Here is a 25,776-nt window from a genome sequence, read left to right as displayed (position 1 = left end):
TGCATGGTGCATACAACCTATTTAGTTTGTTCTGGGAGGAGCACAACGTATGGGAATGGAAACCACACCAGCATACTGTTATAAGGAAATCAGCCTTTCCAACAGCTCCTGCTCTTGCTAATTTCCTTATAACAATACCAAGGATTATCTTCGGAAATCTAACGGTTGCAGTGTGCCCTCCTTTCTTGTGCCCTCACTAAATATGTTAGGAAAACAGCAGGTCCCCGAAAAACACTATTGGAACTAACTGAACTGTTACACACATCTAGGAAACTTTTATGATTATTACCAAGTTATATTATAACATGATTAAGTAATGTGCAGTTTGGTTTCTACCTTCTTGGGACCCAGAATGAAACAGCATCTCTTGCTGAAGAAGGAAAATAAATACCAGTTATAAAAGATTGTTTCTTAACGCTTACTTTTCATCTTGGAAACCAATACTATGTATTTTCCAAGGCAGCAATAGCAGTGAAGTAATTTGTCCAGGGTCACACAGCTAGGAAGTGTCTGAGGCCACATTTGAACCCTGGACCTCCCATCTTTAAGCCTGGCTTTGAAACCACTGAGCCATCTAGCTGGCCCCAATTTTTTTTTATATAATTTCACACTCATTTTCATAAGCACAGTGACAGTACAAATAAGCACAACTATATAATACAACCTTTAAAAAATATATATGGAATCCTAGGACTGGAAAAGTCTTTGAATGGTTACCTCACCCATCCTCCTACATCCAAGACTGTACCTAAGCTAATTTCCAATAGGGAAAAGCTAACTGTTCCAAAGGGAAAAGGGCCTTATGGCTCCATAAAGTAAAAGGTCACAGTCTGACAAACTACAATGCCCCTCATATGATGGAAAGGGCCCTATGATAAGTCCAGATTTACATACTACTTCTCCTTTAAGAGTTAGATCAAGCTTAGGCATGGTTTCAGATCATTCTGCCACCCAAGACATATTATAACTCCATGAAATCAAGCTTACCCGAGAGTCCAATCGCCCAGCACATTTTGTCACCCAGTGGAACAAAAATTGCATTCATTCATACTGCACCCTGGGGCTCAGCCAATAGACTTAAGTGAAAATAAGCCTACTTAGACCCACCAAAAGCAGATACAAATGAATCAGCAGGAACATGTGCAAACTATAGGCAACTAAGTGGTACAGTAGATAGAGCATGGGGTCTAAAATCAAGAGGACCCGAGTTCAAATATGGTCTCAAACACTTCCTAGTTGTGTGACTCTAGATGAGACACTTAACCTCTGCCTGGCTCAGTTTCCTCATCTGTAAAATGGAGGCAACAGTACCTGCATTCCAGAGGTTTTGTGAGGAACAAATAACTTAATACTCTTAGAGCTCAACACAGTACCTCACACATAGTAATCCTATATAAATACTAACTGCTAATATTATTATCATTTATTAATACTCAACAGCTGTACAAAAAAAGAAATTCCATTCAATCTAACATATCTGTGAATCACATAAAATGTGAAATGCACTGTCCTAAGAATATAAAGATTTTTTTAAGGGCCAGCTAGGTGGCTTAGTGGATAGAGCCACTTAACCCTCACTGCCTAGCCCGTACTGCCCTTCTGCCTTAGAACCAATATGCAGTGTTGATTCTAAGCCAGGAGGTAAGAGATTTTTTAAAAAGATTAAAATAAAAAAGAATACAACATCTACCATGTACAACAATGAATACAACAGAAGGTAGGGAGTGACAGGGCAGAGATCAAGTCCAGATTAAGTATCCAAGCAAAGTTTTTGGGAGAGAGAAGTGAATACTTCTCTGAGGACAATGGGTTGAAGAATAAGAGAAGGCCTGTCATGGATGATTGTAACTTGGAAGAAGAGAGATGACAGAAAGACAAGCAGAAAACTAAAACAGTGTCTATCCAAAAAAAAAAAAAACCAGAAACTCTTAAAACCTAGAATATCACTATCAGGAAAAGAAGTCAGAAAATCAAGGCAACATAAAGGGACTTGTGGGCTTCCCAGAATTCAATAAATCATTCCCAAACCAAGGTACTGAACAAATGGGGCTTTAACTTAAGGTACAGTAGTCTATGCACTCTGATAAATTCTGAATAGAAGAAAAACAGGAATGAGTGTATAGGAAATGCACTGCTTCTGTTACCAGGGAATATGACTGACTCAAAGCTGTCCCAACTAAAGCAATTGCATTGTCCTTGCTAGGACTGCTTACTTAGTTCCTCTGCTCAACACCAAACCTATCCTGTTGTCAGTTTGTTGGATCTCTGGGCTATTTCAATTATCCCAAAGAACAATCCCTGCTAAAGCACCAACCCCCAATAGTGGTCATCTAGTCTCTGCTTAAAGATCTCCATGAATGAGGAAACTGAGAGTTCTCATCCCATTTTTATTTATTTAAACTATTAAGGAACTTTTCCCTTCAATCTGCCAAAAACTGATTCCCTGAGACTGCTAGCCACTGCTTCTAACACTGACCTTGGGCCAAGCAGAACAAGTTTATTTGAGTCCCTTTCCCATATCACAGCCTTTCAAATACTTAAAAACAGCTCCTCCTCCTCCCTTCTTCCCTCATCTTTTCTTTAAGCTACATGGCCCAGTTCATTCAACTGACCTTCACATGGAATGGTTCTGCTTTCCTGGTCTCTCTTCAGAACAAGTCCCAGCTTGTCTATGTTCTGCTTAAAATGCAGCTCCCAGTAACATATCTACTGTACCCCTGATGTGATCTCTCCACCAAGGAGAGTACAGAGACCATCACACTGGCCCCCAGTATCCTCCCTGCCTCCAGTTTAGGACTCTATACCTCCCTTTATTGCAGCCCAAGATGACAATTGGCTTTCTGTCTGCCCCTCATACTGCTGACCCATTATGGATGGAGAAGAGGGAACTGAGCTTACAGGTATTTAGATTATATTTTCCTCTTGGCCTCATGACTTGAAGCCAGTATGGTACCATGGATAGACTGCTAAGAACCTGGATTCAAATCTTAGTTCTGTCATTTAAATCTGTGACCTTGAAAAAGTCACCTCTCTAGGCCTTAGTATCCTCATTCTCATATGAATGAACATATATGTAAATAGATATAAAACAAACCATATTTTCATAACTTTAATCATTTCAGATGTATAAAGGTACTAAATGACTTAAAAGATGTCCTTTAGTGAATTCTTTTTTAAGATGAAGAATTTTGCTAAAATGCAATAATAATCCCCTAATGTTTCTGTTTCAATACATGAGTGTTTTTAGAGGGACACACCTACATGCAGTCATGCTTGAGAATGGCAATGTACGAGTACAGAGAGAACCAAAGTGCTCTGTAGATGCGACCAAGCCAGAGACAAACAGAGCCAAATGGCATCAGAGCCAACAAAAACTTCCTAATCAGCCAATCCTCCTTTGCCAGCACACCTTTCAATCACCTGCTAATTAACAAAGTAGAAAGAAAAAAATCAAAGTAGAAGAAACCCAGATGGCTTTTTATGGTATCAACAGGTTATCTGGGTCCAAATCAAAGTTTACAAAGAAGTAGCAACCCATCAATCTACTGTGAATGCATATTTCCTTCAATTCTAGCTTATGGCCTGCAAATAGTGGGTAATTGAGCACAAAATAACTGTTAAGAGAAAAAGTTAGTAGCTGTGCAAAAGGAATTGCTCCATCTACCAGTCTCCTACATCAATTAAACATTTGTTAAAGGCTTCTAATGTAACTGGCCTTATGCTGAACACTGTGGGACATACAAGAACATAAACACTGCCCTAACCTCAACCAACCAGGAACATCAGCAATTCAGCAATAATGAAGAATTAAGAGACACAAGTGGCTAAGTCACAGACTAGAGCACATACATATGCTCAGAATATATTTTGTGTTTATGTCAACAAATTATAATTGGGATAAAAATAGGTGATGACACACAGTTCATAAAAGAAACACTTCCACACGCACTGGAGATGGGAGAGGCCCATGGAGGAAGCTAGACTTGAAGAGGTCATTTCAGATAAGCAGTAAAGGGAGGAGGTGAATGGGGGCTGGAAGGGCCGGGGGAAAGGGGAGGGACTGATTAAAGGAAGGTACAGAGCCAGGAACACCATATGTTCAGGGAACAATGATGAAAAAATGGTCCTTCTCTGGAGTGGAGGCTATATCTACAAAGGTAGTGGGAAATAAGGCTGGATGTTGGGGTGGGGATGGACAATAGATGGCCCTGAAAACTCAGACTTCACTTGGTTAATAGCAAGGAGCCACTGCAACTTCCTAAGCAAATACATAAGAGATGAACTATACTGAGGAAAACCTGGAGTGAGGAAGACCAGTTAGGAGAAAGTTTTAGCAGACTAGGTATGAAGTGATGACAGCCTGGTCTGGGCAACTGACCCACCCCTGAATGGTAAAGAAGGAGCAGGAGGCAGCTGGGTGGCTCAGTGGACTGAGAGTCAGATCCAGAGATGGGAGGTCCTGGGTTCAATTCTGGCCTCAGACACTTGCTGGTTGTGTGACCCTGGGTAAGTCACCTAGCTCCCACTGCCTAGTCCTTCTGCCTTAGAGCCAATACACAGTATTGATTCTAAGACAAAAGGTAAGGATTTAAATAAATAAATTTTTAAAAGGAGCAATGGGATGAACAATTTGAAAGTAGAATTCATACTGACCTGTGTCTATTTCACAAAATCTAAATACTGAAAACACTGTTACTAACGATAATCATAACAGCATTTATATATGACACTTTAAATGTTAACTCAACCCATCCTTTCAACAACTCTGAGGCATGTGCCATTGTAATCTCCATTTTGCAGTTTGGGAAACTGAATCTGAGAGGTCATGTGATCATGGGTCACAAAGCCATTAAACACTATGGTCATTATGCTTCCCAACTGCCTGCCCCAAGAAGAAAAGCAAGACTAGCACTAGGCAAAGGTAAATGGAATGAGTCTCAGTGATGTTATTTCCACTTGTTTTTCCCAGTCATTTCCTAAAGAAGCGTTAAAGCTTCCCAAGCAGAATGTGACACGGCTCACCTTCAAATTCAGGATCTGCTCCATCTGCCCAAAGCACGCCGGCTGCTTGTGTGGGAGATCCAGGCTCCCCCCCCTCTGCTGAGGATCCCACGTCAGCATCAACTGCAGCCACTGCTCCATGGGCTGCACTATGAAACTAAAGCACACACAGAACAGGGGGAGGAATCACATGGAGAAGTCACCCCAGGACAAAGCGGGGCTCCTGGCTCTGGGAATTTCCTATCTCACTGCTTGGTTGTCCATCATGCATCTTAACTGCTGAGTAATACTGAAATAAAAAGGGGCTCAACAGCAACTAAATCAAAAAAGCAAAGCTGAAACAACAGGGCAGAGCAGAGGCAGAGCCTAAAAATCTCCCAAATTCCCCTCCAAACAACATTAAAGTAATGACTCAAAACAAATTCTGGAGGGGCAGAACAACAAAGGGACAGAGGGAAACAATTTTACAGCTCAACAGGACTTAGGAGGTCAGCAAAAAGGTCTGTCTCACAGGCAAGCACAGTCTAGGGCACATCACTCTGCAAGCCACATCAAGGTCCTGAGCTCAGGTGTGAGTCAACAGTGAGCTCCTTACCCCAGTCCCCTGGCCCCAAGCAAGCTAGCAGCAAGATAGACAAGCAAGACTTTTTCTTTGAATCTCACCTTCTTAGAATAAATATTAAGTGCTCCTTAATACTAAGTATCAATAGCAAGGCAGAAGAACAGTATGGGTGAGGAAATTGGGGTTAACTGCTCTACCCAGGGCCATAGAATTAGGAAATATCTGAGGCTATATTTGAACCCAAGACCTCAGGACTCCAGGCCTATCCACTGTACTACCTCACTGCCCCACAAAAGCCTCTGGATTCATGCACAAAATGCTTTCTGTGGTCATTGGCAACACACGCAGGAGATCCCAGCTCGCTTCTACAATGAAATCATGTATCCTATAATCCAGATAATTTCTTAGAGATTGGGCAAAGGAGACCTATATGGGGAACTGACCTCCCACACCCAAATGCCAATAGACTCTGCTTGGCAAGCCGAATTACTCTATGGTGTCCTTAACCAATCCTGGAAAAACTAAGGCAAATTATCTTAATGACAACCTACTTACCTAGAGAGGCTATTAGGTTGAGGTAAATGGCTACTAAACCGAACCTCTCCAGTCATCTCTTCAAAAGCAAATATATGCTTGGGATCTTTCTTTTTAATCTTTTCATGCCTGGAAAATAAAGTGCACAGAGTGGATAACCTTACTATATTCGAAGACCTTAAAATAGAATAGACAGTTTACATTTCAACTGAATTTTTGTTTACAAAAAAGTGAATTCCTAATTCCCATTCCCAAAACGCCCAACAAAAATTTTTCTTCCATTTCTTACCATGTAAATGGCTGCAGATGATGTAAGAAAGGTCTATATCCCACAATACATTCAAACACCATTGTCCCGAAGCTCCAATAATCAACAGTAGCAGTATATGGCTTGTTCTCAAAGAGCTCTGGGGCCTTTGAAAGACACAATGTTTTAAAATGTTTTAAAAAACTGAGGAGAGGAAAGAACATTTTGCCAGCTCCTGACTCGGGCCCTTCAGGAATATATATAAAGAAGAATCAAAAGTCCCTTAATCTCTAAGTGAAAGAAAATGAACAGGCCTCACCAGATATTGCAGCGTTCCCACAAAAGATGTGCATAGACTTCCCTGATCAAGGTCTTTAGCATATCCCAAATCAATTATCTTATGAATTACCTGAAAATTAATCAGATAAGTTAAGTTTACTAGATGGAAAAATATTAAAGGATACACTAATACTGGAGGACAAAGGTAAGCATAAATTTTAAACTTTTAAAAAACCACCACCTGAAAGCAGAGCCAACTGACCTATAGTTTGCAAGCAAAAAGGAGATAAGAGGCAAAGGATTCCTTTTAAGGGGAAAAGAACCAAACACTCCAATCTTCCAATCTTCTTCCCTAGCTACTGGTTCAGCACTGAATCTAATTCAAAGTTCAAAATCTTAATTCTTAGGACCTTAAGAATAAATAGCATTGTGTCCTGGATTCCAGAGAACTGGCAACCTTTTTTTCCTTCTGGCTGCTACCTTGTCATTCACCACCTCTCAATCCCCATCAAATCAGTTGGTATGTATCCAATTTACTAATACTGCATGATTCAAAGTCACCATCATCTTCTGGCCTATACTACTACCTTACAAAATCTCTGAAGGCAGAGACTGCGCCTCATCAAAGGAACCAAGAGTGTGCAAATAACACTGTTCAACTGGCCATTCTGCCTGTAGGATTGTTGGGTACTGTCAGATTAAGGTGCCACTTGAAATAGAAGCAATAAACTGAGAGAAAATATTTCTTACTGAGATAGAGAAAGGTAAACTGAGGGGAAACTGTTTCTTCTTACAATGGTTGTTGTTCTCTGGCTTTGACTAGAGAGAGCTGCCAATGGGACCTGAGGCTGCTTATTTATAATGGCGGTAGAACAGAGAAATGCTGAGGGATGCTGCACAGGGGACTGGTACACAAAGGACTGCTCTGGGGTTTACTCTGGGGTCTGCCTATTGATCCCTACTGATAGCTGATTCTTCAATCTGTTTCCTAACTTCCTTCCTCCTTCACTCCCTCCCTTAACCAACCCTCTCCACCCAGTTCTTCTTGAAGCCTTTGGCTCCTTCCCTCCCTCCTGAGTGAACTATAAAGATACTCTAGTTGCTTTCTCAGTCAAGGGGTTTATTGGGATAACAGGATGGGAAACTGAGGTAAGAGGGATGAGAATTTCCCTAAACTATGGGGATAATTTTAGAAAGGTTTGAGGAAATATTCCAATCACAAACTGTGACTCTGAGACAGTTAGGGAGATGGAGGACAACAGCAGTTCAAAATCTTCTTTCTTATTCACAAATCAGCCAGATATCTCAGCTTAACCCCAGAAAGAAACAAAGTTCAAAATCTCTCCTTTTCTCCTGGCCAGCTCAACTCTTATAGACCACCAACTCAAAAGGTTCTCCCCTGATCAGCTTCCACTGCTCAGAGCCAGAGAGATAGAGACCAAGTCCCAAAAGCCAAGTTTCTCTTCTCAGTGTCAACTTCAACTGCTCAGAGCCAGAGAAAACCCCAAAAACCAAGTCAGCCTCACAAAGGTCTTTCAGCGAGGTTCAAACCTCCAGGCAGAGAGAGTGTGACTTCCAGTCAGAGACAAAGTCCAAAAACCCCTCTTTTTTCCTCTCAGTGTGGCCAGCAAAAGCCCCCAATTGCCACTCCTGGGAACATTCCATTGAAATCTTCTCTTGATGGACAGCTGAGTCTTCAGCCTTGCATCTTGGCCCACAAGTCCTACAAAACCTCTCTCTCTCTCTTCATGTCTCTATCACACCATCTAAGCCTAAAATTCTGGATAATTAAGAAGTGATAAGCCTACTAGTACTACCATAGTTCAAATACTAGTTATATTTTTTTTTAAAAGCTTTCTCTTTCCAGAATGGGCTCCTAATCTTGTTAGCTATCTTCTTGGCATTCTCTGCATGTAGTCACCTCCTTCACCACCTCACAACTGGCCCACGATTGCCTAATCTAAACCTAAAATACATCTTATTATTTCTGACAGGCCATTGGACATTGCTTTGTTTGATTCTCTGCCACAATGTAAGAGCCCTGAAGATGCTCTCTGAGACCAGAGTAGTCCAATGTGGTCCATTTGATCCAATGCCCTGAGTCTGGCCAAGGCATAAAGACGCATTGTGTGGCCACTTGGCATTATAACTGATTTTATTAAAATCATTAAACAGTCTTCAAAAGAGGAAAGAAGCCACCAAGCATTCCCCCACTTTCCTTGAACATGGTAACATTCCAGATCTGTCCACTAGTCCAGCTAAACCTTTTTTAAACCTATCTATATCAGTCAGAACCACATGACCTCATAGAGGCATGAGTTCCTTAGATTTCATCTACTATATAGAATAAAAGGAAGAACTACTTTCATTACATGAGGTGCCCATCTAGTTATAGATCCCTGCTTTGGGGGTCACAAAATTTAAAAGGATCTTTGAGAGCATGTGAGATAGAGAATATCCTCCAGAATACCCCCAACAAATGGCTAGTCATGTAGACCCATCTAAAAGATCTCTACTGAAGATCTGCCACTCCCCCACTCCTATTTTTGGCTAACTTAATTGTAAGGAATTCCTTCTTACATCAAGCCTTTCTGAAGCACCCCTCCATTGCTCAGTTATGTCCTAGGCCTAAACGGGACAAGTACAATCTCTTTTCCACAGAAATTTTCTCTTGGAGGCAGGTAGGTAACTTAGCAAGACCTAGAGATGGGAAGTCCTGGGTTCAAATCTAACCTCAGATACTTCTTAGCTATGTGACCCTGGACAAGTCACTTAACCCTCGTTGACTAGCCCTTACTGTTTCTCTGCCTTGGAACCAATATAGTATTGATTCTAAGATGAAAAGCTTAAAAAAAAGTCTCTCTTGTTAGGGAATCTGAAGCCTCACACCCCCTGTCTGGATGCTTGTCAGCTTATCTGTTTCTTATCTAAAAGATGGCCTCTGAGACTTGAGAGCAAAGGCTGTTTTGCCTTTTTGTAGGCTCACGGGCCAATATTCTAAATAAATTCATGTTGATTGTGTGGCGTGGCAGAATATGAGAATTCAGCAGGATAATCGCTAGCCCCGTCCTAGACACCAAAGATAGCATTTGCTTTTGTAGATGCCACTAGGCTCTTCTTTTTTACCATACAGCCCACTAAAATCTCTAGATATTGTTTTCAGATCAACTATCTAATCAAATCTCCCAGTCTTAACTTTGTGAACAACTTTTTTTTTAACTCAAGAATAGGACTTGACATTTATCCCCATTATATTTCATCTTACTCAATCTGCCCCAGTGAGCTAGACTGCTGAGATCTTTCTGGCTCCAGACTATCAATCCACTGTATTTAAATTCAGTTTAATACAATGCACATTGCACAAAGCACATGGATGCAAGGTATTGAGGCTAGAAAAACTAGGGAGATTAAAACAAAAGTAGAAAAACCCCTGCCCTCAAGAAGCTTACATTCTACTGGAGAGAATCCATGTACACAGAGAAGAAAATACAAAGTGCATATAAGTAAATACAAAGTAGCTTAGAAAGGAAAAGTCTCCTAACTAGCATAGATCAAAAGAAACCTCAGGCAAGGGCATGGCACCTAGGTGTGATTATAAGGAAACAAGAGATTTTACAAGAAATGAGAGGAGGGGACCACAGAGGAAACTATCTGTACAAAGTCAAAACGGTAGAAAATAGAATATTACATACAGCTGGTGGGAGTAGTATGAAAGAGCAATATTATGGCAGGTGAAAAATGAAATGCTGAGGAAACAAAAGTTCAAGCTTCTGAGGATTTCAATTTATTAAGCAAGACATGCCAACTGCCTAACAGTCACATTCTTCAGCTTTGGCACTGGACCCTAAATACAGAGGTAAACAGGGTTTTTTAAATAGTTAAAAATAATTAATCAAATAAAGCCAATTAATTAAAAAGAAACAATTAACCATAATACAATATTAGGTAATCTGATTCCAATTGTAGGAAAAATTAGGAACTTTCCAAGAAGGGAGGGGTAGAGGGGATGGCTATAATTTCCTAATATCAGAATAAAAGGTGCACCATTCCACCCAGTGTCTGTGAACAATCAAAGGAACATGGAAACAATAACTGATTGATCAGTATGGGGCCAGTTTTCATATGAGATAACATAGGTTGCTTGAGCTGTGTAATTTAAAAAAACTCTTTACATCAATCTTCAGATCTGATCATGTTTCTGGTCAGCACAACCTGGGTCCTTAGTAAAGCACATGGATGTGGTCCAGCTTCCCAGCCCCAAACAATACAAGAAGATTTTCTCCCAATTCTTCCCACTGACAATTGCCTAAAAAATGAATATGCCCAGAAACTTGAACCTTTGTTTCTTCAGTCATTTCATCTTTCACTCTCCACAATATGAAATCAGACTCAAAAGGTGGATTAGGGCCAGATAGTAGAGGGCTTAAGAGGTCAGGCTAAGGATTTTATATTTTATACTACAGGCAATAATGAACCAATGAAAATTTCAGTGATGCAGACACCATTAGATCTCTGTTAGGTTTTAATGGTACCCTCCTGCTTTGGTCATCTGTAAATTAATTTTTATTATTATTATTATTATTATTATTATTATTATTATTATTATTATTATTATTATTATTATGTATTTTTATTAATTTTTATTTTATTAATTATTATTATAATATATAATGATAAATATTATTATTAATTAATTATTAATCTGTAAATTAAATAATTAAATAATTAATCTGTTGTACCTTCACCCAAATCACTGATATAAATGTGAAACACAGGACTAAAGTCAAAGCCCTGGGGCATACCAAATTGCCACCAACTCATTAATGACTATTTTGGGGTTCCTATCAATCAACTTGTTTCAAAGTCTCCTAAATACACCGTCCCCTAGCCCATATCTCTCCTTGTTCACAAGGACAGCATTAAAAGACTTTTCCAAATGCTTTGTTGAAGTCTAGGTGAACAATACCTGCTACTGAAGTCTCTTGATCTACCAGTCTAATTAACCTTTCAAAAAAGGAAAATGAGGTTAATCTGGAATGACTTGTCCTATATACACCAAGTCCAAATTCTCAATAATTTTAAGAAATCTAATCATAGCTCATCTATCAAGTAGTCTCTCCTAACTGAAATGGCATAATCTTTTCTATCTCCACATCATTGCCTCACATTCATCCTCCTGATTGATTCCCTCATTCATTCTGGATGCCTTACTCTGGACTTTTGCCAGCTCTCTAATTCCTTTATGTGGGGTAACCAGAATTACAACTAAGATTACTAGTAGGTACACATTGTAAGTTTACAGAAGAGAAGAAATGCATATTTAAAATGTTTCTAATGCCCTTCCTGACAATGTCCAAGACTTAGTTGGCTTTTTGAATTATAAAATGTATTGGGTTGATGTTTCTAGGGAAAGTCTATAGTGACTGATAAAACAAATGAATTCAAAAAGCAAGATAATTATAAGCCTACTACTTTACATTCACTTTGGAGCAACTCCGTACCAAATTTCATTCCAACTTGTAGCATTAAAACCAGGAAAAATATTGTCTTGCCATCTCTGACATGCTCTGTGCTAATGCAACTTCTATGAAGAGTGCCTGGGGCAGCATGGTACTCTATACCAAGGACAGTCCTATAAGAGTTTCAAGCATTGGGCAAAAGAAAAGAAAGTTTCAAAATGCAGAGAGATGACAATAGAGATAGCCTTACTCAGAAAAAAGCTTTTTCCTTAAAATGTATTCCAGAAAACAACTCAAATTACATTACTATTCATGAATACTACGTGCACTTATTAGAGATCTATATATCTTTTCAAAATCATTTGTTTGGGAAATATAGAATCAAAATTTCCAAATTTAACAGTGAGTCAAATAAAAGAGCTAAGATGCTTGAGCTACACTTAGAATTTAGAGGGTATACAAACTTTTCTTAAATTAAAGTTAGTTTAAAAAGGCATCAGTGAAACTTCATTTTTCCCCCAGAGCAAAATACAAAAACTTTAAAATACCTTGATCCTTCTCTCAACCCGAATAAGCTAGATGTGCTACACTTAGCAGGTATGTAAAGGTCCTTCAGCATTTTACCTACCTTCCCACCAACATCCTGAAGAACTATATTTTCAGGTTTTAGATCTCTGTGAATAATTCTATTTTCATGCAAATATTGAATCCCCGACCCTAAATGAATATAAAAAATATATTTTGAGGGACTAACAACAATTCATTTTTATATAGCTATTTAAGGCTTTCCTCATAGTACAAGTATTATAATTCCCATTTTATAGATGAGGAAACTGACAAAAATCAATTACTAAGTGTTAGAGCCAAGATCTGAACCTGAGTTCTCCTGACTCCAAACTCTTAGTCCAACAATCCCATGAGGAAACTCTCCTGGCTTTCATATATCCATGGAGTTTCATGATCACAGTTGCTCACATGCAGAGCCAGAAAAAAAAAATTCAAAACTGTGTTCAAGTCAAATGCATAACATTGCCATATTAACTAGAAAAGGTGACTTCTAAGTGCTATAGTAAAGTTAAAAATTTTTAATTCTATATAATTGTCAAATAAATTAAAACATTTCTTTTATTAAGCTAGAAATATCATCTAGCAAGAAATCAGTACTATGATCATAGATTCTGAATTCAATTTGGTTTTGACATTCACAGAAATTTTTGAATTCCAATTCATGTTTCATGAAAGTACATGAACATTTCCTCAGTGTATGAAGTATTAACATTGTACATAGCTCTTTCCCTCATCAAACACCCAACATTAGAAACAATCAAATTCTGGCAATTTGGGAAATTACATACCAATATCACTAAGCAGAGAAAGTATCTGACTTTCTTTAAGTCCACAGCAATTTTCTGGTTTGTTGAGTAACTAAAGGAAGGAAAAAAGGGTTTAAAAATACATAACCATGAAAAATGCATGGAAATGATCAAATAAAATACTATAAAATTAAAAAAAATACACAACCACAGTCATATTCACTGGGAACTTTATCCTGATGTAAAGCATTATGACCAAAAATAAATGAATAAATGAATGAATAAATAAATAAATGAATGGATGGGTGGTTAAATAAATAAGACAACAATAAATAAATGAATAAATGAATGAATGATTAAATAAATAAATAAATGAATGAATAAGACAATGACAAGAAAAAAATGCTCAAAATCTATACTGAGACTATATCTAAATCCCATGCTAGTACACAGAAGAGAAAGGAGAGAGAGTATTTAAATCTCAAGAACTTTAAAGACCTCAAAGATAACAGTCCATAGCCAGATGGACAAGTATCAATGGCAGATTTGAAATGGAAGAAGGCAATGGAAAAATGTCAGAAAAAGAAAGGTTTTACTCATCAAATCCACTACTACGTGGCTAATACTACTGACACGCTTTTCTAAGAATGCATCGTAAATAAATCCCAAGATTTTGGTCACATTTTTCCACCACAAAAACACTATCGAAAATCTTTAAACTATCAACCTACCAGGGTGAATCCTCCTACCAAATCTGAATAAACTATGCAAGTCAGTGACAAGAGTGACAACCTCCCCCAAACCAAAACAGCCTCAACTACCTTCCGAAGATCTCCCCCTGAACAGTACTCCATGGCTAGAAGAGGGACATCATTAATCAGGAAATTCATCTCCTCAGGAACATCACAGGCCTTTACAACACTAGGATGATTCAGCCTAAAAAGAAAAGAGCAAAATGCTAATATGAAATTTCTTCTTATGTAACACCACCTCATTGTGTTTCACCATCTCATTGTTTCACCACAGGGGCCTATAAGTTTGCTGTGAACATGCCCAGGAGGGAAGAGACAAAACAGTGTAATAGAAAGAGCAGAAGACTTGGAATCAGAAGAACTGGCCTCCCATCCTGTTCTCCCACTCACTAGCCATGTGACCTCAAGCTTGTTGTTGAAGTCCTCAGGTTCCACATCTGTAATGAGGGGGTTAGACCAATGGACCCATAGTTTCATAGCTGATGAGTCTTCATTCAGATATGTTGCAAAGCACAGCTCAAAGAAAGCAGGACTTTGAGAGAAAATATACTTAAAACTGCTGTCAATAATGGGAATGAGTTACAAAATGTCATGTGAAATTACCCTGGTGACCAGCAGCATGCCCTTACCCGATGCCTGGCCAAAGTTAGTGTCCAGATGTGAAATGAAATTTTTCTCTGTTCAAAATTACTTGGCTAATGTGGGCACTGGACCTATAACCCTTGCCTCCTCAGCACTGTGCACTCGCCAGTCACTTCCTCAACTCAAAGTATGCTGTCTGGCCCAGTCTATGAGGGAAGGGATATTTAACAAATATGACTCCTTCTTAAAAAGTCACAGTAAAAAGCACTTAGAGGGATCTTTAAGTTATTCAGTTCAACTCTTCTGACCAAGTACAATGATGTTCATAACAATGGAAATGATACTGAAATATATCAATAACAACTGGTGGCAATGTCTAGTCTATTAATTTATTATACAGTTTCATTGACTGGAAGAAATAGGAAAAAAGAAGGAGGGAACAATTATCCATTAGACAGGTAACTGGAAGTCTCACAAATCTTTCTAAAATATATTAATGTTGTGTAGTTGTAAGAATAGTGAAAAATAAAGGAATCTTTAAGGATTGATTCCTTTAAAGAAAAAAGTAAGGATCTTGCAGGGCCAAGTCATCATTCCAAATACCAACTGACATTAATTATTTCCTCTTAAGTGGCAGGCTACATGATACAGTAGAAAACACAGTGAAAGGAATCAAAGACTTGGGTTCAAACCTCTCTACTATTTATTAATTGTATGGCCCAAGGAAAGTTATTCAATCTCTCTAAGCTTTCTTCCTGGGGTTGTTATAGGATTTAAGAGATTAAGGATCTAAAAGCACTCTGAAAAGTATCCAATACAAATGATAACAAGACAAACTCCTATTAGGTGCCATCACAAAAGAAAGTATGCTCAACATGGGCGGCAAAACCTTTAAATTAGATGGTATGATTGTGAACTCAGAGTGCAGACAATTTATACATTCAAATGCATACTATATATATACATATATATGCGTATGCATAAATGACTTATTATGCTAAATCTCCTTAGAGTTTCTATTCCTACATAGTCTATTCTATTTTTAATAGAATATATATTTTTAATAATTCTAAAACAGCAATTTATCTTTTTTTTAAAGGCTAAGAGAATTCTCAGACTCTTACTGCCAAGCACATATTAAGAGAAGAATCATAAATCTCAAAATATACTCACTTCTTCATAATCTGGATTTCATGGCACCACCGGTCTTTATTTTTTGCACTTAGCTCCAAGCGACAAGATTTAATAGCTATTTTGTTACCAAGTTCCTGAAGAAAAAAAAAAGAAAGAAAAAGATTGATAGGAAGAAGTTACATTCTTATGCAGAATAGTTCTTTAGTCTTGGGCAATCAACCCTTTCTACTTTTCCCATTTCCTATAAACTACATGCTGACCTTCCCTAATTAGATACAAATATCTATGGTGAGTAAAGGACTTGAAGATGACAACTACCTATTCTTCACAATTGGCTTTCAAATATATAAAAGAACACGGGCACCCATTCACTTAAATCATTACAAGATCTTCTCTCTACCTCCAATCACAATGCTCTTTCTTTCACAAGTAACATCAGAAAACAGATATAGCTTCTTTTCCTCATTCCTTATCTTTTATTAATGCATAAGATTCAAGACTGTCAGATGAAAGACTGAAACCATCCCATGACGGGAACTGAGGGTGCATACCAGCCTAACTTGGTCTTCAGAAAAACCTTCTAATCCTGCATTTCTAATGCCACTAACTGCCATGCCACACCTCTCTTAATTCTACAAGGCCAACTAACAACTATCTTCAATCACAGAATCAAGACAGGAAATGGTAAATGCATCCCCTATGGCAGACATGTCACAACATGATCTTTGAGAATATCACATGAAATTTTAAAAATTATTACAAAAAACAAGTATATGACATAATCAAGTAAATACCAAATTCACTATACAGCAATTCTGGGGCTCCAATATTAGGTCAAAACACATATTATTGGGGGCAGCTGGGTGGCTCAGTGGATTGAGAGCCAGGCCTAGAGATGGGAGGTCCTGGGTTCAAACTTTGCCTCAGACACTTCCCAGCTATGTGACTCTGGGCAAGTCATTTGACCCCCATTGCCTAGCCCTTAACACTCTCTTCTGCCTTGGAGCCAATACACAGTATTGATTCTAAGAAAAAAGGTAAGGGTTTAAAAAGAAAAATAAGACACTGTTAAGTTCTGGAAAATGCAATGACATAAAAATGAAGCCCAAAAGGAACTTAAATTATACAATAATATATGTTTATTTGTTTTTTAAACCCTTACCTTACATCTTAGAATCAATACTGTGTATTAGCTCTAAGGCGGAAGAGTGGTAAGGGATAGGCAATGGGGGTCAAGTGACTTACCCAGGGTCACACAGCTGGGAATTGTCTGAGACCAGATCTGAATCTAGAACCTCCAGTAACTAGGCCTGGCTGTCAATCCACTGAACTACCCAGGTGCCCCCCCTTAACAGCGTCTTTTGCACAAAGCAGGTACTTTTATGTGTTGAACTGATCTGAAATACAAAGCAACATCCTTTGCAATAATAATAAAACTAAAAACAAAATACATCCATCAAACAGAAAATGGCTGAAAAACCTGTGGCATATGATGTAAAGGAATATTATTATGTTGCAAGTAACAATGAAAACTAAATTTTCAGAGAAACATAAGCCTGTAAAGTGATCCAAATTGAAGAAAAAAGACAAAATAACAATATATGAAATGATTACAAATATGTAAATAAAGACAATACTAGATGACCTCAAGTCAAAAACAACAGAAAATGTAAGTACTATATAAAGTGATAGAAAACATACTTTTATTAATGATTGTTAAACTACAAAATTATAAAGCAATACTTACTGCAAATAATTCTCTGAGGTAGTTTTGTTAACTTTTCAGGGAATGAACTTTATAGAGGATTTGAGTGTTTGGGAGTGGGGTAGAGTCTTGTGTCAAAACAAAATGAATTAACATAAAATAAATTTAATCACTGAGCTTTGTTAAACATTATCACATGTGTGCTACAATTAATAAAAACAACTTCTTAAATAAAATACTTAATATCATCTTTCATGGTTGAAAAGTTATTTTAAAATACTACATAAGGATAGATTATTTCATGTGTTAAAACAAAGTTCAAATGAATTTCAATATGCCCCAAGAATGGAAATACTCTCAAAAAATTGTTTAAGGATGCAAGGATAATTTCAAATTAAGCTATATTGAATCCAAAGCTATGCTCACCAAAAAAAAAAAAAAGTTACCACTTCTCATCATCTATTACTTGAAATAATAGTTATTTAACTTCTTGGATAAGTTTTATAGATAAGACCAAAAAAAGGGGGTTAGTTAGCACAATACCTGGTACACTGTAAACAGGATAAATGTTTGATCACAGGATAAATGTTTGATCACTTGACTGGAAAGCATTGTTTAAATCTTTATCTCTCCTCTGCCTGGAGAACTAATAGTACACTACAGCAATACTTAAAGTCAATCCTTGGGTCAGTATCAGCACACAGGTGTTTGTTCAAACTATGGGAGTCTACAAAAATTACCAGAGGTGTAAGAAGAAAATGAGGCCACAAACAAAACCAAAGGAATACAGAGAAAAGAATGATTTGAAGCAAGAGGGGCTATGTTCCAATCAAAGCTCTGCTATTTACTATGTTAACTTTAAACAAATCACTTGTCTTAATTTCCTCATCTGTAAAAGGGGGGGGGGGGGGAAGGGCTTCCTTCCAGCTCTAAATCCATTATGCTATAAAAGAGGCTCCAGAAAAGAAAACTAAGTAGGCAGAAAAGTGAAGGAAGACCAGGAAATCTAGTATCATAGACGCCAAAGGATGGGAAGTACAATTGCTTAATCTTATCCTCTTCAATCTACCTTTTCAAGACCTTTTTCCATCAACTATTTGACCCATCCTCACGGATTCCTCTCATTCTATGAACATGTTCGGGTCTCCCTTGCTCTTAAAAATAGTTCTCATGCTCTCAATAAATTCCTGAATCATCTTCCTCTACCCTTTCGTTTTCCAGGCTTGTTGAAAGAAGTCTAAAGTACTCAGGGTTTTAATTCCATCAATACTTAGCACCTCTTCAATGCTTTCCTCTCATATCATTCCCAATCCATAATCTCCCCTATTCGTAACCCAACTTCTCCTTACAGTAGGAGACTAAGTCATCTACTTCAAGTAAGTGTGAAAGGTTGGAAGCAGTTAGTGAGCTGTGGAAAGGGAAGAAAGGTTTGGACAATAGCTTCAGGGAATAATGAGTAGGAAGAAGGCTGTGAAGACTTTGAAAGTTCAGATCTTCAAGATGGTACTGTTCTGTGACAGATCTGAGGTGGACTGACTGTGATTGTTAGTTAAAATGGGATGAAAAGGTCATAAATATTGAATGCAGGAGATGATGTACGGCTGACTTTCCCACCTCTGATACTTAGCTAAAGACCATACACAATCCAAGTACCAACGAAGTCCATAATACTGCCTGCTCTACTTTCCTCCTCTTCTTCATACCTCCCTACCAAGTCAATGAGTATTTGTCAAGTGGCTCCCAAGGCCAGGCACTGCGCTAAGCACTAGGGATAAAAAGAAAAGGAGAGATAGTCCCTGCTCGCAAGGAGCTCTAATGATGGTGGAATGAACATGCTAACAGTCTATAAAAATGGATTACTCTCTAAGTAGTCCAGTAACATGCAAACCGCTCCGTACAACAGTGCTTGCACTCAACACACATACATACGCACATACATACATACATATATGCATACATACTAACCCCCCCAAAGTCGACCCAGTCAGGCATCATCCCCAATCCTCGGCCAGGACCACTAGGTCAATCACCGCAGCAGGGTGACTCCGAATGGGGCCAAGTCACCCCTACAGAATCACGCCACAGGGTCACCTGCTGGATGATCCAAATTGAGTCGCGCACTGCCCAGGACAAAGCCGCACTCGGTCCGGCACCACAACGACCGTGGATCATGCAAGCGAACATACAACCCACCACCCCACCTCGCGCCGCGGTCGCCACAGCCTCACCCGGTGCTGATAAAGACAGACATTTCCGAAGCCGCCTGTGCCCAGCCGTTCCCGCATTTCCCAGGGCCCGCCCGCGCCGGGCCGAAGCCCCGGGGGCCGGTCCATGGGCCGGAGCGGGGTCGGCCGCAGAATCGGCCGCCGCTTCCAGGCCGGCTCACGGCCCCCGCCGCCACCGCTCTAACCAACACGATCTTCTCTCGAGAATTTAGCGTCACATCCGGGCGAGAAGAGGGACGGAAACAGGTCACTTCCTTCAACCAAGGCCCCACAGTTCTACAAGCCCCACTCCATCACCTCACGTGGCCTAGGCCCCGCCCACCTGCAGTCTAGTGTTGAGCTCCACAATCCTCCGAGCTTTTGTCCCCCACTCCAGAAGGTGGGTATAGGGTCCGAGAGAGGAAACTACCCTTAGCCTGTGAAGGGTCAGCTGGCCCAGCCGGCCTCTCAGCCCCAACCCATACAAGAGCTCTTTAAAACTATAATGGAGTGATCAACCCTCTGCGCCCACCCTGATGATATGGCATTTCTGGACTCTAAAATCAAGCTTTTATAAAGCACTTAGGGGCCAGATATTTATTGTCCAACCACTAAAGACTGACAGGCAAAAATGAAAATGCTGACTCTAAAAGAAAGGACCTTCTCCCAGGACCAGGCTTCCTCATCTTTCCTGGGTTCTGGACCCCTTTCTCAATGTTTTTTAAAAAATCAAAATTTCAATGAGATGTTAGGAAGAATGAAGTTTGTTTGTTTTTTTACCCAATTCAATTATATGGTCTGGCCCCCTAAAATAGATCCAGTATGGGAGTTTATGTCCACAGACTTAGACCTCAAGTTAAAAAACTCAGAAATCCAGCATTTTCACCAAAAAAAAATAAAAAGTATGTAAACTCCCAGCCCCAAATTAGGGTTTATGATCTAGATGTAGGATCAGGACAACCAAATGGTGCAGCTGCTATTAAAGGTTCGTTTGTTCAACGATTAAAGTCCTACCTGATCTGAGTGATTTCTATCTATATATTAGTGTGTTTTTTGAGGGGGAGGAAAATGGAATCTGGAAAATTAAAGAATTTGTATTTTATCCTAAAGGAAGAACGGATCCACTGCAGTTTCATGAGCAAAGGTCTGACATAGACTACACTTGACTGAATGAAATTTGGCAGCTATGTAGAGGGGTCAGTTTAGGAGGGGAAAGAATAGGTTCAAAGAGGCCCAATTAGGGAAACTATAAAGTATTATCAAATTTAATAAGGTTAATTGGATTAGGATCTAGGTTGTATGAGTTGAGAGAAGGGGATGAATATGAGAGAAGTTGAATTGGCAAGACTTTGCAACTGATTGAATGAAGAGTCAGAAAGCCAAATTAAGGATGACTCTTAGGCTATAAAGTTGGCTGACTGGAAGAAGGGTGGTATCCTAACAGAAAGAAGGAAACTGAGGGAACCAATGGTCTCCAAGTCACTAAGGTTCATGATCTCAAACTCATTCATACTTTCCCTTTATCCTCCTGTACATCAATCAGTAGCTACTTCTGTACATCAATCAGTAGCTACTTCTTATCAGTTCTACCTCCATACTTCTCATATTAGTCTCCTGTTCTCTATTCATATTGGCCTAATAGCAGTTCGAGTAAAGGACTTAAGTCAGAAAGACTTAGATTCAAATCTCATCTCAGACACTAACCAACTAGTTACTAGTCAGATAGTGACTTTAGTGAGTAAGTCACTAAACTTCTCTGGGTCAGTTTCTTTATGTGTAAACTGAGGATATGTAAACTCATGTACTTCATGCCCTCTAAGATCTCTTCCACTTTCATCCATAACGGTATTGCTTTCCTGCTTCTCTGGCTACAATAATCTTTTAGTGTTCCCTTTTTCTTTCAGGATAAAATACCAATTCATCATTCAATCTTATTTCATATGTCTGTTGGATGCATATTACATTTCAGTCAATTTGGATTCCTTTTCTAAAACCAATATTACATTTCCCACCTCCATGCACTTGCACATCTTGGAACATGCTCTATCCTCATGTCCCTGATTCAGAATGCCAATTTTCCTTTGAATTTAGTTCAGGTAATCTTTTTTCATTGATGGCTTCCTCAATGTTATCAGTAACTAATTTAGTTTTTCTCCACCTCAAATTTCCTTATTTTTACTTATTTGTATACATATTATACTCCCCAGTAAAATGTAAGCTTTTTTATTGAAAACTTTTAATTAATTAATTTAGAATATGTTACATGATTTATGTTCTTTCCCTTCCTTCCCCCAGCCCCCCATAGCCGACACACAATTCCACTGGGTTTTACAGGTGTCACTGATCAAGAACTACTTCCATATTATTGATAATTTCACTAGGGTGATCGTTTAGGATCTACATCTCTAATCATATCCCCATCAACCCATGTGATCAAGCAATTAAAAAATGTAAGCTTTTAAAGAGTAAAGGTTGTTTCCTTTTTTTGTCTTTGTAACTCCAGTGCCTAGTACATTTTCCAGTAATTTTCTCCTGAGGGAGGCCAAAATGACCAGCCTTTAAAATACAGGAAAGCCTTAACAAGCTGGCTAGCCTTGAAAGTTGGAAGACCCCAATAAACATGCAGCTGCAGTAGGTACCAGATAAAGGCCAGGAAGACCCCAATAAACATGCCAAACCCCAGCTGCAGTAGATACCAGATAAAGGCCAGGAAGACCCCAATAACATAAAATTGTCATGGTCCCAAGAATAGTATGTAACCAATAAGGGCTGAGGGGAGCCAAACATGCCGGCAATGTTCCAAGAATCTTATATAGCAGATAAGGGGCTGGAAGGGAGGCTATACGTGCTGGAGAGTACTTAAGGCCCAGCCTCTCAGAAGCAACTTGGAACTCTGATGGCAGAGGTTCCCACTGATGTGTGTATCCATTCAATAAATGGCCTTTCTCTGCCTGTTTGCATTGTCCACGGGTCTTCCTTGGTGGTGGGTGAAATCCCAGACCTTAACACTCCCACTTTGGAAACTGATCTGTAACTGCTAGTTTTGTGTTTGTTTGTTTGTTTTTAAACCCTTACCTTCTGTCTTAGAATCAATACTATGTATTGATTCCAAGGTAGAAGAGCAGTAAGGACTAGGCAATGAAGGTAAAGTGACTTGCCCAGGATCACACATCTAGGAAGTGTTTAGGGTCATATTTAAACCCAGGACTTCCTATCGCTCAATCCACTGAGTCACCTAACTGCACCCAACAACCAATAGTCTTAGATTTGTTTGGGATCATTGAAAGGGTGACTAGCTCAGAATTATGCTGCTAGTACTTTGGCAGAGGCTGAACTGAACTCAGATCTTTCTGGGACAGGGCCTTTATGTTACACCACTCTACAGGAATGTAGTGAATGGTTAATATACATTTATTGAATTACTGAATCTCAGTTTTGCTACACCTGCATGACACTGGGTACCTATGAAACCTTTCTTCAGTTTTCTCATCTATTAAATGATGGAGTTGAATAAAATGCTTTCTAAAGTCTCTTTTTGCTTCTAAATCCTATGATTCCTTCTCTGACCTACTAGCTGGTCCTTGCCTCCATTCAATGATCTACTCCCTTCTTAAGCTAGTCTTCATGAAAATCAAATGAGATCAATGTAAAGCACTTAGCCCAGTTTGTGGTACATATTAAGTGCTATATAAATGTTAAGTTGTAATTGATGGGGGCAGAGAGCAGGAAATGAAAGGTAATAGGGTAGTAATAGGAACAAGACCCTCATACTCCTAAAATCTTGCGTTTCTCACGAGTTAATACTGGTTAAACATCAATTGCAAAAGTTTTAGCATTAGGCAAGCAATGAATTGCAGATTGATCAGTTACCCATTCTGTAACATCAATCATTAGTATTGGTTCAATAATAATATTATACTGGACCATCAGCTTTTTGCTTAATCTGTTTTACTAATAATGTTCCACATTTACTTTAATTTAGAACTGTAAGATATAATTACCTATAGTGGTCCTCCAATGTACCAAATCCCCCCATCCCATATTCTCATTCCAGGATAGCAAAACCATTCCCACATTGACAAATGATGACAAGGTGGACAATGGGGAACAAGGAACCTTCAAACTAGGGTCTCTGGCATTTCAGAATTCCCCCAAACCTTCACATGCTCCTTATTCCCTATGGCATATATGGCAAACCTCAAAACACTTTCCACCTGAATTTGGCCATCCCCAATTTTTCCTGTCCCAGAAAGACCTGAGTTCAGTTCAGCCTCTGCCAAAGTACTAGCAACATGATTCTGAGCTAGTCAGCTATTAGGCTATTATACTACCATAAACTTCTCTTTCTTCAAATAAAATTCTTTTCTTACTTTTGGATTGAACAGAGTTTGAGTCTCCCATTCAAACTTGGGTGTTTCTCTGACATTATCATCATCATCTCTTTGCCTACAGTAACAGCTGGATCCAATCTGAGTCTTGCTTTTACCCTGCCCATCTCACCTATCATTCAATCCACAGAAGCCTGTCAGAACACTGAGAGAGAGAGAGAGAGTTTAGAGAGAAATGAGCAGAGAAATGGGCTGGAATTCCTCCACCAGGGACATGGATCATAATAGAGTATGAGGTTAGGCAACTTGCTTCAAGTCTCAGCTGACACTCTTCCTTCCACCAGTCATTCTCATGGCTGTAGCTTTGTCCCAGATGATTTCCAACTTGCCATGTCTGTATCTTGCCTGTATATAGCTGTTTGCCTGTTTTTGTTAGATTTATGGTTGGATCTGAATTATTTAATTGGTGGTCACCAGGGTTTTAATTTCTAAATTCCAAAATGAATTACTAAAGTAAAATATAATTTATGGTAGTTTATTTTACAATAGAAGGAAGATATTAAGGAAGAGAGAAAAGGAGAGAAAGAAAGCTCTAGCTTCCTCTGAACCAGTTAAAATTTCTAAGGCACCAGTCAGGGGAAAGGAGTCTCCAGATGATGGACCTTTCTCAAAGGTTCACACCTCCAGAAAGGGCAAGGAAAGAACTTTACACTCACCATGATGACTGTCTAAAAAGGAAAGCAGTCTGAGGTCTTCTGCATGAGCTCCTCCAGGGGTCCAGTTCCACAGCCAACTATCTTCTCTTAGAGCCCAAGTGACTTCCTTCAGTCCAACTCCGAGTAACTGACTCTCTTCTAGTCCAACTTTGAGTGACTGATCATCATGTGTGTCTCTGTTTCCACTATTTAAAGACTTTTTTTCTCTTGTATCACCTCCCCTAAATTTTACCTCTACCAATCACAGTAGACACTCCTCTCCAGGACTGTCCACTCTTTCACACATGGGTCACTAACCTCCCACTTAAGGTATGAAATGGGTGTTCATACCTTTTTATGGTTAGTTCATATCTTTTTGTAGTTAGCTCATACCTTTTTATGGTTAAAATGGGTAGATCTACTTGTGCTAGGTTTACACTTTTGGGGATTAAAATCTAAAAATAGACAGCGGATTACAATTTAATCTTTACAATAAAGGAAGAGCTAAGTACCTTCATTGTTATAATCAGGGGAGAGCCAAATCCAATCTCCACATTTTCTTTCCCATTATGACTTTTTTTTTGTAAACCCTTACCTTCTATCTTGGAGTCAATACTGTGTACTGGCTCCAAGGCAAAAGAGCAGTAAGGGTTAGGCAATGGGAGTTAAGTGACTTGCCCAGGGTCACACAGCTGGGAAGTGTCTGAGGTCAAATTTGAACCCAGGACCTCCCATCTCTAGGCCTGACTCAATCCACTGAGCAACCCAGCTGCCTCCTCCATTAGGATGACTCTTGAGAGACAGTTTTTGCCTTTGTTTGTACATGCTGTGCTCAGGAAAGTACTTGCACATACTAAGCACTTAATGTTGAGCATATCAGTGTCATTAACAGTCATTAGCTGCAGAAATTAAGGATTTCAACCTGCTCTGAAAAAGAGGAGGGACAAGGGCATTAGAGCCCAGGAGAGCAAGGGGCAGAAC

General features: G+C 39.1%; 1 protein-coding gene across 3 annotated transcripts in view; it reads right to left on the bottom strand.

Moving 5' to 3' along the window:
* Positions 1-25,773, bottom strand: part of CHUK (component of inhibitor of nuclear factor kappa B kinase complex) — a 52,684-nt gene extending 26,911 nt beyond the window's left edge. Inside the window, exons 1-9 of one of the 3 annotated variants that reach the window (XM_056797727.1) lie at positions 24,817-25,773; positions 15,903-15,997; positions 14,217-14,331; positions 13,438-13,507; positions 12,711-12,799; positions 6,664-6,753; positions 6,387-6,511; positions 6,119-6,226; positions 5,023-5,158 (exon numbers count right to left, since the gene is read on the bottom strand). In XM_056797727.1, coding sequence (XP_056653705.1) covers positions 5,023-5,158; positions 6,119-6,226; positions 6,387-6,511; positions 6,664-6,753; positions 12,711-12,799; positions 13,438-13,507; positions 14,217-14,331; positions 15,903-15,997; positions 24,817-24,819 — 831 coding nt within the window. In that variant the 5' untranslated portion in view covers positions 24,820-25,773. Of the gene's footprint in view, positions 1-5,022; positions 5,159-6,118; positions 6,227-6,386; positions 6,512-6,663; positions 6,754-12,710; positions 12,800-13,437; positions 13,508-14,216; positions 14,332-15,902; positions 15,998-19,796; positions 20,012-24,816 lie in introns of those variants that run through there. The other 2 variants (XM_007478083.3, XM_001378066.5) reach the window with 2 other exon arrangements.
* Positions 25,774-25,776: the final 3 nt, after the last annotated feature.

The sequence above is a fragment of the Monodelphis domestica genome, chromosome 1 (assembly GCF_027887165.1).
Source record: "Monodelphis domestica isolate mMonDom1 chromosome 1, mMonDom1.pri, whole genome shotgun sequence".
In the NCBI taxonomy this organism is placed as follows: Eukaryota; Metazoa; Chordata; class Mammalia; order Didelphimorphia; family Didelphidae; genus Monodelphis; species Monodelphis domestica.
Note: the sequence above shows the minus strand (reverse complement) of the source record. Positions and strands in the feature narration are given on the sequence as shown.